Source organism: Phyllobates terribilis, unplaced genomic scaffold (genome assembly GCF_046119375.1).
Source record: "Phyllobates terribilis strain yellow unplaced genomic scaffold, ASM4611937v1 Scaffold_11__3_contigs__length_659146591, whole genome shotgun sequence".
In the NCBI taxonomy this organism is placed as follows: domain Eukaryota; kingdom Metazoa; phylum Chordata; class Amphibia; order Anura; family Dendrobatidae; genus Phyllobates; species Phyllobates terribilis.
In genome coordinates, this window is record NW_027362771.1 from 158,525,069 (window position 1) to 158,540,697 (window position 15,629).

The 15,629-nt window shown below is 39.0% G+C and overlaps 1 protein-coding gene across 2 annotated transcripts in view; it reads left to right on the plus strand.

The window, feature by feature from the left end:
- IRAK3 (interleukin 1 receptor associated kinase 3) overlaps positions 1 to 14,191 on the plus strand; it is a 36,015-nt gene extending 21,824 nt beyond the window's left edge. The window contains exons 8-11 of one of the 2 annotated variants that reach the window (XM_073651734.1): positions 8,117 to 8,179; positions 8,772 to 8,936; positions 12,606 to 13,047; positions 13,882 to 14,191. In XM_073651734.1, coding sequence (XP_073507835.1) covers positions 8,117 to 8,179; positions 8,772 to 8,936; positions 12,606 to 13,031 — 654 coding nt within the window. In that variant the 3' untranslated portion in view covers positions 13,032 to 13,047; positions 13,882 to 14,191. The remainder of the gene's footprint in view (positions 1 to 8,116; positions 8,180 to 8,771; positions 8,937 to 12,605; positions 13,048 to 13,881) is intronic. The other variant, XM_073651735.1, reaches the window with a different exon arrangement.
- The last annotated feature ends 1,438 nt before the right edge of the window (positions 14,192 to 15,629 follow it).

Genomic DNA, 15,629 nt, shown 5'->3' on the forward strand with positions numbered 1-15,629 from the left:
AAAGCACTCTGGGCTCACTTCATTATTGCATTTGCACCTTTTTTTGACTATCTTTTTGTGTTTTTTGTCTGTTTTTTTTATTGGCACCTAATTCTTCTTTTAATTTGTTCTTTTTTTTTAAGTTTATATTGTGCTTGCCTGTTTTTTTCCTTTTACTTCATTATTGTGGGCAGAGTTTAGGTTTTTCTAATTTCAGCTGATTTATCATTTGCGACTTTTCGAAAAGTCACAAAATTTCTTGCCAATGTAGTCTGAATCCTCGCCCCAATATGATTTGATGTATGAAAGTTATTTTGGTGCAATTTTTGCAACATTTAAGAATCTGAGAGGTTCCCAAATATAAAGATTGTGCTTTCATGTAAGACAAAAACTTGTTTTAACCCCTTAATGACCTTGCGATTTTTACCGTGTTTGCGTTTTCATTTCTTCCTCCCCTTCTTCCAAGAGCCATAACTTTTTAATTTTTCCCGTCAATATAGCCGTATGAGGATTTTTTTTTTGCGGGACGAGTTGTACTTTTGAATGACGCCATTGATTTTTACCATATTGTGTATTGGAAAATGGGAAGAAAAAATGCTCAGTGTGGTGAAATTGCAAAAAAAGTGCAATTTCACAATTTTTTTTTTTATTTACCATGGTTACTATATGGTAAAACTGACCTACCATTATGATCCCACAGGTCAGTACGAGTACGCAGATACTAAACATATCGTTTTTTTTCATTTAAGTGGTGGAAAAAAATTCTGACATGTGTAAGAAAAAATAATTCGCATGTGTCACCATTTTCCAAGACCCGTAGTGTTTTCATTTTTGGGGATCTGGGGCTAAGTGAGCTCTTATTTTTTGTGCGGCGACCTGACGTTTTTAATTATACTATTTTTGGTTAGATACAATGCTTTGATCGCTTCTTATTGCATTTCATTGCAATGTTGCGGCGGCCAAAAAAATGTAATCCTTGCGTTTTCGATTCTTTTTCTCATTACATCATTTACCGATCGGATTATTTGTTTTCATATTTTGCTAGATCGGACATTTCTGAATGCAGCGATACCAAATATGTGTATCTTTAATTATTTTAATTGTTTTATTTTCAGTGGGTCAAAAGGGGCGTGATTTGAACTTGTGTTTTTTTTATTTTTTTCACATTTTTTAAAACTTTCTTTTCACACTTTTTACTGACTTTAATAGTCCTCTTAGGAGACTTGAAGCTGCGATCGTCTGATCGACTGTGCTATACATAGCAGTACTTCAGTCATCAAGTGCAGGGAAAGATGTGGGCTCGGCGTGCGAGCCCATATCAAAGATAGGACACAACCTTTTATTTAAATATACATCAAAGGTCGTGAAGGGAAATAGGTCATTTTCTGATGATAGCTTCACTTTAAACTATCATACAGTTTCTGTTCAGGCCTAACAAAAATCCCCAAGTGTGGACAGCAGGCTACAGGCATCAACAGGATCTTATTATAAGGCACATTGATTAGTTGTAAGCTGCAAGCTATGAGTATTCAAGTCCAGTCCGGCAAACAGCCGTTACAGTGCAATAAATTGTTTTGTAGCTATATTTAGTATTTTTTCTCTGTTTATTCTTGTTAATAAATGGTTAAATCATAGAAATAGCGTGCACCTTGGCATTATACATACAGTGGTGGCCAAAAGTATTGGCACCCCTGCAATTCTGTCAGATAATACTCAGTTTCTTCCTGAAAATGATTGCAATCACAAATTCTTTGGTATTATTATCTTAATTTAATTTGCTTGCAAGGAAAAAACACAAAAGAGAATGAAGCAAAAATCAAATCATTGATCATTTCACACAAAACTCCAAAAATGGGCCAGACAAAAGTATTGGCACCCTCAGCCTAATACTTGGTTGCACAACCTTTAGCCAAAATAACTGCGAACAACCGTTTCCTGTAACCATCAATGAGTTTCTTACAATGCTCTGCTGGAATTGTAGACCATTCTTTTTGGCAAACTGCTCCAGGTCCCTGATATTTGAAGGGTGCCTTCTCCAAACTGCCATTTTGAGATTTCTCCACAGGTGTTCTATGGGATTCAGGTCTGGACTCATTGCTGGCCACCTTAGAAGTCTCCAGTACTTATTCTCAAACCATTTTATAGTGCTTTTGGAAGTGTGTTTTGGGTCATTGTCCTGCTGGAAGACCCATGACCTCTGAGGGAGACCCAGCTTTCTCACACTGGGCCCTACATTATGCTGCAAAATTTGTTGGTAGTCTTCAGACTTCATAATGCCATGCACACGGTCAAGCAGTCCAGTGTCCGAGACAGCAAAGCAACCCCAAAACATTAGGGAACCTCCGCCATGTTTGACTGTAGGGACCGTGTTCTTTTCTTTGAATGCCTCTTTTTTATTTCTGTACACTCTATGTTGATGCTTTTTGCCAAAAAGCTCTACTTTTGTCTCATCTGAAAAATGATTTAGGATTTCTCAGATAAATTTTGGCAAACTCCAGCCTGGCTTTTTTATGTCTCGGGGTAAGAAATGGGGTCTTCCTCGGTATCCTACCATACTGTCCCTTTTCATTCAGACGCCGACGGATAGTACGGGTTGACACTGTTGTACCCTCGGACTGCAGGGCAGCTTGAACTTGTTCGGATGTTAGTCGAGGTTCTTTATCCACCATCCGCACAATCTTGTGTTGAAATCTCTCGTCAATTTTTCTTTTCCGCCCACATCTAGGGAGGTTAGCTACAGTGCCATGGGATTTAAACTTCTTGATGACACTGCGCACGGAAGACACAGGAACATTCAGGTCTTTGGAGATGGACTTGTAGCCTTGAGATTGCTCATGCTTCCTCACAATTTGGTTTCTCAAGTCCTCAGACAGTTCTTTAGTCTTCTTTCTTTTCTCCATGCTCAATGTGGTACACACAAGGACACAGGACAGAAGTTGAGTTAACTTTAATCCATGTTAACTGGCTGCAAGTGTGATTTAGTTGTTGCCAACACCTGTTAGGTGCCACAGGTAAGTTACAGGTGCTGTTAATTGCACGAATTAGAGAAGCATCACATGATTTTTCAAACAGTGCCAATACTTTTGTCCACCCCCTTTTTTAGGTTTGGTGTGGAATTGTATCCAATTTGGCTTTAGGACAATTCTTTTTGTGTTTTTTCATTGAAGACAAATTAAATGAAGATAATAATACCAAAGAATTAATGATTGCAATCATTTTCAGGAAGAAACTGAGTATTATCTGACAGAATTGCAGGGGTGCCAATACTTTTGGCCACCACTGTATATATATATATACATACATACATATATATATATATATATATATATATATATATATATATATATATATATATATATATATATATATATATATATATATATATATATATATATATATATATATATAGAGTAAGGTAGCGCTATTCATCATGCTGGGGTACTCGCTTCACCGGGTCAATTAAAGCACACCTGCAACGTTTTCCGGTAATATGTAGTTCAGCAGTTTATTACACATCATAAACCGCACATAACATAGTCCATCTCAGTGGCTCGCAGGAATGTTACACATGTATCCTAGAGCCTTTTCAGTGGCAGCTATGCCCGCTTGGCTTCAAATACAGACTTCAGCAAGGTACAGCAACAATATTCACTTATAGCGCCGATTTACCTTTGCCGGGTCTCAGCTGCTTCTCTCAGCTCGGTTCTGCCACAGCTGTTGCTTTAAGGCTTCCCAGACGTAGTCTCCAAGCCACGTGCCTTCCAAGGCTACTGGTATCTGAAACCCAGGGATCCAGCCTTTGCCTTCCAGGCTAGTGGAGTCCCACACAGGGACCAGGCCTCTTGCCTTCCAAGGCTACTGGTATCTCAAACACAGGGATCCAGCCTCTGCCTTCCAGGCTAGTGGAGTCCCACACAGAGACCAGGCCTCTTGCCTTACCAGGCCACTCCAGGCCTCACCAGGCCACTCTCTCTAACTGTTTCAAAACCACCAGGATTTATATATCCTTCTGTGCACACAGGACCTGTGATGATGTCACAGTCATGTGATCAGTCACCTGAGGGGGAGCTAAATGGTCAGACAGAACACACCCCCTGGACATTTTAGCAATGCAGCAAGCTGCTGCATTACAATATATATGTGTATATATATATATTTAAATTGTGGTAGATCGGCTTACTTGGTAGCACATAGAGGTAGACACAGGAACACAGTCTCTTTAAGTCTTCGGTGGTTTATTAATAGCTCTGCATAAACCATGGCAATGTTAGCAAAAACAAGCACGGCCTTTCCGTCCTAACAGGAAAAACAAAACATAATGTATTGCACAGTCCTTGTTGCTACGGGTAATCGCTCATCTAAGGAACAAACATCCTAATGTTTAGCTTGTCTTCACATGAGAAACAAGCTCCAGAGCTTTGGTCTCGAGACCCACCACACCAAAATTGCTATAAAAGGCTCAGATTTTATCTTCTGACTTCCTCCCTTTCTACAGGTGTTTAATCAACCTTGCACTCAAGATGGCCGATTAACCCCCTCATTCCTTCGTGTGCTGGAACTTTTTTAATATGTTTAATTACTAGAGCTAACAATCTCAGTGCTACATATCTCCTCTCCGGTACTTTGCAAGTGACTTTGATCAGCCATGACAGGTTGATTGTGAGCACCTGAAGAATTGGGTGAGAAGGCTGCTCACCATATCTCCACCCTTGGGTGTAGTTTACATTGTAAAATGAGGCCTGTTTGTCTCTCACACGTCCTGTGCATTTGTTAAAGGACTAAGAAGCTGGACTCTTAACTCAGGTGGGCGATCCCGCACTATTGAATGGACTTTTTACTTTGTTTCATTTTGTGCCAGACAAGGACTGTATTTGAGTTTTCCTGTGATGCAGTTTATGAGGACTGAAATAAACCAGCCGCACTTTTAAATAGACATGGTTCCTGTAATATCTTTTCTCGCTCCCAAGTGAGATAATATACAGGTGCATCTCACTAAATTATAATATCATCAAAAAGTTAATTTATTTCAGTTCTTCAATACAAAAAGTGACTTCCTTCTGGACATCTGTCAAGTCAGCAGTCTTTCCCATGATTATGGAGCCTACTGAAACAGACTAAGGGACCTTTTTAAACGCTTAGGAAGCCTTTGCAGGTGTTTTTTGATAATTATTTTAATTTACTGAGATAACAACTTTTGTGTTTTTATTGGCTGTAAGCCATAATCATCAAGATTAACAGAAATAAACACTTGAAATAGATCACTCTGTTTGTAATGACTCTATATAATATATCAGTTTCACTTTTTGTATTGAAGAACTGAAATAAATTAACTTTTTGATGATATTCTAATTTAGTGAGATGCACCTGTATATGCATATATATATATTTCTATATATACATGGGGAAAAATAAGTATTTGATACACTGACGATTTTGCAAGTTTTCCCACCTACAAAGAATGGAGAGGTCTGTAATTTTTATCGAAGGTACACTTCGACTATGAGAGACAGATTCTTAAAAAAATCCAGAATATCACATTGTATGATTTTTACATAATTAATTAGCATTTTATTGCATGAAATAAGTATTTAATACAATAGAAAAACAGAACTTAATATTTGGTACAGAAACCTTTGTTTGCAATTACAGAGGTCAGACGTTTCCTGTAGTTCTTGACCAAGTTTGCACACACTTCAGCAGGGATTTTGCCCCACTCCTGCATACAGATCTTCTCCAGATCTTTCAGGTTTCAGGGCTGTCACTGGGTAATATTGAGTTTCAGCTCCCTCCAAAGATTTTCTATTGGGTTCAGGTCTGGAGACTGGCTAGGCCACCTCAGGACCTTGAAATGCTTCTTACAAAGCCACTCCTTAATGGCCCTGTTTGTGTTTTTCGGGTCATTGTCATGCTAAAATACCCAGCCAGAACCCATCTTCAATGCTCTTACTGAGGGAAGGAGGTAGTTGGCCAAAATCTCACAATACATGACCCCATCCAACCTCCCTTCAATACAGTGCAGTCATCCTGTCCCCTTTGCAGAAAAGCACCCCCAAAGTATGATGTTTCCCCCATCATGCTTCATAGTTGGCACGGTGTTCTTGGGGTTGTACTCATCTTTCTTCTCCAAACACGGCTAGTGGAGATGATACCATAAAGTTCTATTTTGGTCTCATCTGACCACATAAACTTCTCCCTTGCCTTCTCTGGATCATCTAAATGGTCATGACTCATTGGTGAACTTCAAATCAGCCTGGACATGTGCTGGCGTGAGCAGGGGGACCTTGCCTGCCCTGCAGCATTTTTAAGTAGGACGGTGAAGTGTGTTATTAATGGTAATGTTTGAGACTGTGGTCCCAGCTCTCTTCAGGTCATTGACCAGGTCCTCCCGTGTATTTCTGGGCTGATTCCTGACCTTTCTCACAATCATCCTTAGCCCATGAGGCGAGATATTGCATGGAGCCCCAGACCGAGGAAGATTGACAGTCATCTTGTGTTTCTTCCATTTTCTAATAATTGCGCCAACAGTTGTTGCCTTCTCAACAAGCTGTTTGCCTATTGTCCTGTAGCACATCACAGCCTTGTGCAGGTCTACAATTTTGTTCCTTATGTCTTTAGACAGCTCTTTGGTCTTGGCCATGGTGGAGAGGTTGGAGTGTGATTGAGTGTGTGGACAGGTGTCTTTATATAGATAACAAGTTCTAACAGGTGAAATTAATACAGGTAATGAGTGCAGAGTAGGAGGGCTTCTTAAACAGAAACTAACAGGTGTGTGAGAGCCAGAATTCTTGCTGGTTGGTATGTGATCAAATACTTATTTCATGCAATAGAATGCAATTTAATTATTTAAAAATCATACAATGTGATTTTCTGTTTTTTTTTTATTTTTTAGATTCTGTCTCTCACAGTTGAAGTGTACCTACGATAAAAATTCCAGATCTCTCAATTTTTTGTAGATGTAAAATCTTGCCAAGTCGACAGTGTATCAAGTACTTATTTTCCCCACTGTATATATTTATGTATATTAATACCAGATTACTCAAAAACATAAGACTTGACACTACTTGGGATTTTAAACCCAACAAAAAGAGAATGCTGACAGACATAGGAAAAATTGGCAGTAAATTTGTAGACCTAAAATTAATAGGAAATTTGTAAAATATTTAGATTTGAGAGTCCTCAGTGGTTGATACCTTTTAACGGCTAACTGAAAAGATGGTAACAAATTGCAAGCTTTCGAGACTACGCAGGTCTCTTCATCAGGCTAGTATACCACAAAATCTGAAAAGTCACATATTTATACACAATAAGACACACAAAATATTCAATAGGTAAGACAGGTGATGGAAAGCAGAGTTATTATGGAAGAGATAAACAGTTCTGGCTATAAATATTTTATCAGTTAATAGATAAGGAGTGTGAAGGTTTTATTGTCCTGTGACTAGGTCCAGTGTTGTGATGGCCTCACAAGTCTGAGGGGCACATTCTTTAGTTGATGTAGAATGACATAAATCCATGCAACACATTCATTCCTGCTCTGAAAGTGTTAAAGGTTACCATCAGTTTATATTCTGAGATTCTTCTTTCTCTTTGAGATTTGAAGTTACCTTTTAATACCAGTAATTTCATGTCTTTTATGCTGTGATCAGGGGAACAAAAATGCTTGGCTACAGGTAGATCTATTCTTTTTTCTTTTATTGTGTGGCGATGATGATTCATCCTTGTTCTAAGTTTTTGCCCTGTCTCCCCTACATAAAGACCCCCAGCTGGACATTTGGTGCATATAATTAAGTACACTACATTAAATGTGATACAGCTGAACTTACCTGGAATCTTATAGTCCTGAAGAGACCTGCGTAGTCTCGAAAGCTTGCAATTTGTTACCATCTTTTCAGTTAGCCATTAAAAGGTATCAACCACTGAGGACTCTCAAATCTAAATATTGTTCTACCTACTGGCTAACACGGTACAAGAATATATATTTTCCCTATATGAAATTTGTATAACTTATTGTTTCTATAGTCCCTAAATTCAATTGCTCACAGAAAATCAATAACACAACCAGAAACTGGCTCAAATAGTTTCTTATTATCATGTAGTAACTAGTGGACTAATACAGCGTAACTTCTTTTTTATTAAGCTAATAATGGAAGTCTTAAGTGGAAGGCAAGCTGTTCTAAATGGACCCAACAATACATATTTGGTGAGTTTTATTATATTACCATTAGTACTTTCTGCTTTCTTTTGTCATATGAAAACTGCATACAGGAACAGGACCACCCAGGGTAAAAAAAAGAATGTGGAATTTTTAATTCCTTTACTGGATTTCTCTTTGAATCATCTACTGTTACCATTGTAAATAATTTTCATTAGAGCTGCACAGCAAGTTGTTTTGTCATGTACATAATTACCCACCAACCAATAACTAAAACTGCAATTAGCTTGAGTTTTATGTCTTATTTGGTTTATTCAGTAAGATTCCAATCAGCACCTGACATCCTGAGATCTCGATATTCCACAACACAACAAAAATAATCCCATGATGCACGTCAGGAAGTTTTGGTACAAATGGAAGATTTCCGGATAGGGATGGATGCCAATGTGCTAATGTTTCTGCATCTATTGCCTCATATCTTTTGACCTATAGGAGTAATGTTGTTTCCACAATGGGACCAGTATATATATGGTGCATTTTTTTTACATTTTCTTTGTTTTAAGTGGCTATTTATCTGTCTTTCTATTAATTTGTTTATTTAATCATAGTGTAATCTATACTTTTTATGTTCAACGTATAGAGAGATTTGTTTTGGAATGAAATGGATAAAAGTGGCATTGAACCTCTTCTCCAGATCGTGGACATGAAAGCTGAGAACTGGCCTGTTGATGTTGCACACAAACTTCTAAACATATCTTTTGAAGCCACGTCACTGCTTGCCAAGCAAAGACCCACAATTGAAATGGTGCGGATTCATTTATTATATTTATCACCAAGTCTCATTAAAGGGTCAATATTGACCTTTAGGATTGTTGCATCCAATAGATGTTCAAGTGTTTTTCCTTGATCCAAAAGTTCAAGTCCTTTTCCTCTTTAAAGAGGCTATTTGCAACAACCTTACATCCCCATCTGAGGCCTCTCACCTAGTCAAATCAGATCTCCTGTTTTGCACCGAGGAGGAGCAAACACCCTAAAACACATGTCTGCAAATTGATTGTCTGGTTTGGCTTCTTAACCCATGTTATGTGGGGAGGCTAAAAAAAAAAATGTGTGGTGGAAAATTCAGCCTACAGTACAGACCAAAAGTTTGGACACACCTTCTTATTTAAAGATTTTTCTGTATTTTCTTGACTATGAAAATTGTACATTCACACTGAAGGCATCAAAACTATGAATTAACACATGTGGAATTATATACTTAACAAAAAAGTGTGAAACAACTGAAAATATGTCTTACATTCTAGGTTCTTTAAAATAGCCACCTTTTGCTTTGATGACTGCTTTGCACACTCTTGGCATTCTCTTGATGAGCTTCAAGAGGTAGTCACTGGAAATGGTTTTCACTTCACAGGTGTGCCCTGTCAGGTTTAATAAGTGGGATTTCTTGCCTTATAAATGGGGTTGGGACCATCAGTTGTGTTGTGCAGAAGTCTGGTAGATGCACAGCTGATAGTCCTACTGAATAGACTGTTAGAATTTGTATTATGGCAAGAAAAAAGCAGCTAAGTAAAGAAAAACTAGTGGCCATCATTACTTTAAGAAATGAAGGTCAGTCAGTCCAAAAAATTGGGCAAACTTTGAAAGTGTCCCCAAGTGCAGTTGCAAAAACCATCAAGCGCTACAAAGAAACTGGCTCACATGAGGACTGCCCCAGGAAAGGAAGACCAAGAGTCACCTCTGCTTCTGAGGATAAGTTTATCCGAGTCACCAGCCTCACAAATCGCAGGTTAACAGCAGCTCAGATTAGAGACCAGGTCAATGCCACACAGAGTTCTAGCAGCAGACACATCTCTACAACAACTGTTAAGAGGAGACTTTGTGCAGCAGGCCTTCATGGTAAAATAGCTGCTAGGAAACCACTGCTAACGACAGGCAACAAGCAGAAGAGACTTGTTTGGGCTAAAGAACACATGGAATGGACATTAGACCAGTGGAAATCTGTGCTTTGGTCTGATGAGTCCAAATTTGAGATCTTTGGTTCCAATCACCATGTCTTTGTGCGATGCAGAAAAGGTGAACGTATGGACTCTACATGCCTGGTTCCCACTGTGAAGCATGGAGGAGGAGGTGTGATGGTGTGGGGGTGCTTTTCTGGTGACAATGTTGGGGATTTATTCAAAATTGAAGGCATACTGAACCAGCATGGCTACCACAGCATCTTGCAGTGGCATGCTATTCCATCCGGTTTGCGTTTAGTTGGACCATCATTTATTTTTCAACATGACAATGACCCCAAACATACCTCCAGGCTGTGTAAGGGCTATTTGACCAAGAAGGAGAGTGATGGGTGCTACGCCAGATGACCTGGCCTCCACAGTCACCAGACCTGAACCCAATCGAGATGGTTTGGAGTGAGCTGGACCGCAGAGTGAAGGCAAAACGGCCAACAAGTGCTAAGCATCTCTGGGAACTCCTTCAAGATTGTTGGAAGACCATTTCTGGTGACTACCTCTTGAAGCTCATCAAGAGAATGCCAAGAGTGTGCAAAGCAGTCATCAAAGCAAAAGGTGGCTACTTTGAAGAACCTAGAATATAAGACATATTTTCAGTTGTTTCACACTTTTTTGTTAAGTATAGAATTCCACATGTGTTAATTCATAGTTTTGATGCCTTCAGTGTGAATGTACAATTTTCATAGTCATGAAAATACAGAAAAATCTTCAAATGAGAAGGTATGTCCAAACTTTTGGTCTGTACTGTATAAATACAGTGCATGTGAAAGTATTTGGCTCCCTTGAACTTTTCTACCTTTTGCCACATTTCTGGCTTCAAACATAAAGATATCAAATTCTAATTTTGGGGGGAAAAATCAACAACAAGTGGGACACAATCGTGAAGTGGAACGAAATTTATTGGATATTTTAAACTTTTTTAACAAATTCAAAACTGAAAAGTGGGGCGTGCAATATTATTAGGCCCCTTTACTTTCAGTGCAGCAATCTCTGAATGATCCAATGTTGTCCTAAATGACTGGTAATGATAAATAGAATCCACCTGTGTGTCATCAAGTCTCCGTATAAATGCACCTGCTCTGTGATAGTCTCAGGGTTCTGTTTCAAGTGCAGAGAGCATCATGAAGACCAAGGAACACACCAGGCATGTCCGAGATACTGTTGTGGCGAAGTTTAAAGCTGGATTTGTATACAAAAAGATTTCCCAAGTTTTAAACATCTCAAGGAGCACTGTGCAAGCGATCATATTGAAATGGAAGGAGTATCAGACCACTGCAAATCTACCAAGACCCAACCGTCCCTCTAAACTTTCATCTCGAACAAGGAGAAGGCTGATCAGAGATGCAGCCAAAAGGCCCATGATCACTCTGGATGAACAGCAGAGATCTACAGCTGAGGTGGGAGAGTCTGTCCATAGGACACTGCACAAATCTGGCCTTTATGGAAGAGTGGCAAGAAGAAAGCCATTTCTCAAAGATATCCATAAAAAGTCTCGTTTGAAGTTTGCCACAAGCCAACTGGGAGACACACCAAACATGTGGAATAAGGTGCTTTGGTCAGATGAAACCAAAATCGAACTTTTTGGCCACAATGCAAAACGATATGTTTGGCGTAAAAGCAACACAGCTCATCACCCTCAAAACACCATCCCCACTGTCAAACATGGTGGTGGCAGCATCATGGTTTGGGCCTGCTTTTCTTCAGCAGGGACAGGGAAGATGGTTAAAATTGATGGGAAGATGGACTGAGCCAAATACAGGACCATTCTGGAAGAAAACCTGTTGGAGTCTGCAAAAGACCTGAGACTGGGACGGAGATTTATCTTCCAACAAGACAATGATCCCAAACATAAAGCAAAATCTACAATGGAATGGTTCAAAAATAAACGTATCCAGGTATCCAGGTGTTAGAATGGCCAAGTCAAAGTCCAGACCTGAATCCAATCGAGAATCTGTGGAAAGAGCTGAAAACTGCTGTTCACAAACGCCCTCCCTCCAACCTCAATGAGCTCGAGCTGTTTTGCAAGGAAGAATGGGCAAAAATTTCAGCCTCTCGATGTGCAAAACTGATAGAGACATACCCCAAGCGACTTGTAGCTGTAATTGCAGCAAAAGGTGGTGCTACAAAGTATAAACTCAAGGGGGCCGAATAATATTGCACGCCCCACTTTTCAGTTTTTAATTTGTTAAAAAAGTTTAAAATATTCAATAAATTTCATTCCACTTCACTATTGTGTCCCACTTGTTGTTGATTCTTCCCAAAAATATTAGAATTTTATATCTTTATGTTTGAAGCCAGAAATGTGGCAAAAGGTAGAAAAGTTCAAGGGGGCCAAATACTTTCACAATGCACTGTAATTTCAAATCAGTGTGGAAAATCATTGATATTACAATTTTATGTTGAGTAAGACACTTTGAAAATGTCTTTCTCTCCACTTAGATTGACTGTAAATGTTCCCACAGATTCTGGAAATGACTAACAGCTGTAAGACTTCTGACAAATGCACTGAAGATCATCCTAAGTCACTCATGTCCGTTCCACCTTGTCTTTGTCCACTGCCTTTGAGTAATGCCAATGTTCCCGTTGAAAGTGATGAAAATGTGGACAGTTATTTCAGTGTGCATGAAAGGAAACAAGATGCCATAACTCCACGTGAATGCAGCCAGTCTGAAGTCACATATTTAGGAGACTCCAGGAAATTTAGAAGCACAGAAAATGTTATTTGTACACCAATACAAAACAGAAATACGTCACTAAGTGATCAGAAGCTGCGGATGGGTGATCTAGCTTATACAAGCAGGCCGGTGGAGTGTAGCTGCTCATCAGGACCAGACAGCACATCATACTGTGAAGAATGTCTGACAAATGGTTTTGGCAATGCAGAATAAATGATGAAAAATGAAGGTTAGTGCGTTGTTCACCTCACATAAAATAAAAGACAAATGTATGACTGCCATTAACTCTAGCACATTTATATGACAAATATAATGAGATTACAAAGGGATATCAATCTCTCACCAATATCTGTCTTCTCTCCATGCTTACCTTTCATGCCTTTTTATCATCTGCACATTAATGCCTTTTATATAGTCAATTCATTAGCTTTTGTATTAATTACAATTAAAGGGAATCTTTTATCAAGTTTTTGCTACCCCATCTGAAAGTAGCATAGTGTAGAGAAAGAGACCCTAATTATAGCGATGTATCACTTACAAGGCTGCTTGCTGTCATTTTGATAAAATCATAGTTTTATTTGCTGAAGATCTAGCAGTTCTCTGAATGCTGAGCTCTGTATAACCCCGCCCACACTACTGATTGGCAGCTGTCTGCTCAAGTACACTCTACACAGAATGTTGCCATTCAGTGGTGGGGGCGGGGTTATACAGAGCTAATGAATATGCTTGACTACCTGGCAGCAGGTTTACTAGTCCTCTAGTGATAATCTCCTGCTGATAAAGCAGTTATTTGATCAAAATGACCCTAAGCAGCTCAGTAAGTGACACATCACTGGAATCAGGATTTTTGGCCCTATATTATGCCGCTGTCAGATTAGGTGCCAAAAACCTGCTGACAGATTCCCTTTAATGCATACGATAGAATAACACCTGACTTAGGTGCACACACTCACTTCTGCTATCTGTATGCATGAGACCTGGTGACAATAGGTATCCGTCCTGGATGGGTTTTTTTTGACACAGAAGTTATATGTTATCAATTATTATTTTTTTTGTATTTCAGCTAAGAATCACGTCCTGAAAGCATGCAGGTGCATGAAAGGGTATACTGAAGATCTGCGTAGACAATCTAATTAACTCCTAGGACCAAAAACAACAAAATTGACTTAGGAAGTCACTCTTTAAATGGTCATTGTTCTTTGAGAAATTTTAGCATAAATCAATAGTAGACGGAGAGCTAAGGTGACTTTTAACCCTTTATAAACCAGCCAATTTTTCATTTTTGCGATTTCGTTTTTTCCTCCCCTTCTTCCAAGAGCCATAACTTTTTTATTTTTCCTCCTACATAGCCTTATGAGGGCTTGGTTTTTGCAGGTCGAGTTTTACTTTTGAATGACACCATTGACTTTACCATATAATGTGCTGGAAGACGGAAAAATTCCAAGTGATGTGAAATTGCAAAAAAAAAAGCAGTTACGCATTTGTTTTCTGGATTTTGTTTTTATGGCGTTCATTGTGCAGTACAGATGACCTAGAAATATGATTCTCCAGATCAGTATGGATATAGCAATACCAAACCTGCATTTTTTTTTATATAAAAGTGGTGAAAAAAAAACAGAAATTCGTGAAAAAAAAAAAATTGACTTCGATATCACGTTTTGTTTTTTTTTATTTAAGATCCTTATTTTAAATGGGGGGAAAAGGGATTGGTTCAAAGTTTTTATGTTTTTTTATATTTTTTAAAACTTTTTTATTTTCACTGTATTTTGTAGTTCCTTGAAGGGAATTGAACCTTCAATCATTTCATGATCTTGCTGTATATAAAGCAAATCACTGTCTCTTATGAACTTCAGCCACAGGCTGCCATTCACAGGTGTACTGTCATGGCATGCACGGGAAACTTCATCAGGCCCCTGTCTGTCATAGCAACCCATTGACACCGCGCAATCGCATTTCGTTGGAGCAGATGGGCATAATAATCTGAGCCCACCCCATTCCCTGTAGATGATGGCTGAATAACACAGCCATCATTTGCCAAGAATAGGGAGGGCCCAGCTTCTGAGCTCACTCCATTCATTCGCTTCCGTCGAACACCATACATGTAAGAAGCTCATTATTAAGAAGTTAAAGGGAATCTGTCACCAGGTCTTTGCTACCACATCTGAAAACAGCATGATATAGAGGCAGATACCCTGATTTCAGTGATGCATCACTTGCTTGGTTGATTGCTGCAGCACTGTTTTATCTGTTGAAGGTCCACCAGTTCTCTTAATGCTGAGCGCTGTATAACCCCGCCCACACCAATGATTGACAGCTTTCTGTGCACACTATGCATATGCACAAAGCTGACAATTAGAGGTGGGGTGGGGTTATACAGAACTCATGAATATGGAGCACTACATGGCAGCAGGTTTACTAGTCCTGTAATGATAATCTTCTGCTGATTAATGAGTGATTTTATGAAAACTACAACAAGCAGCCCAGTAAGTGGTACATCACTAGCCTAAATTATGCTGCTCTCAGATTAGTTGGCAAAAACCTGGTGACAGATTTCCTTCAATATATCCTGTCACAAATCTGCTTTTTCTCCACTTATGAGCAACTTCTTCTACACCTCACTATCCTTCCTGCTGAACACTCCTTCCACTCTGCCAAAAACAGCTCAAATCTGTCTTAATCAATGAAATGAGAGCTGCCAGCACAGTGAGACTTCAGCGAATAACTCCTATTATACTCTATGTAAATGGAAGGAGGAATTAGGAGCAGAGAAACAAGAAGGGAGAGAGACAGGAAGATAGTGCTGCAATTAGT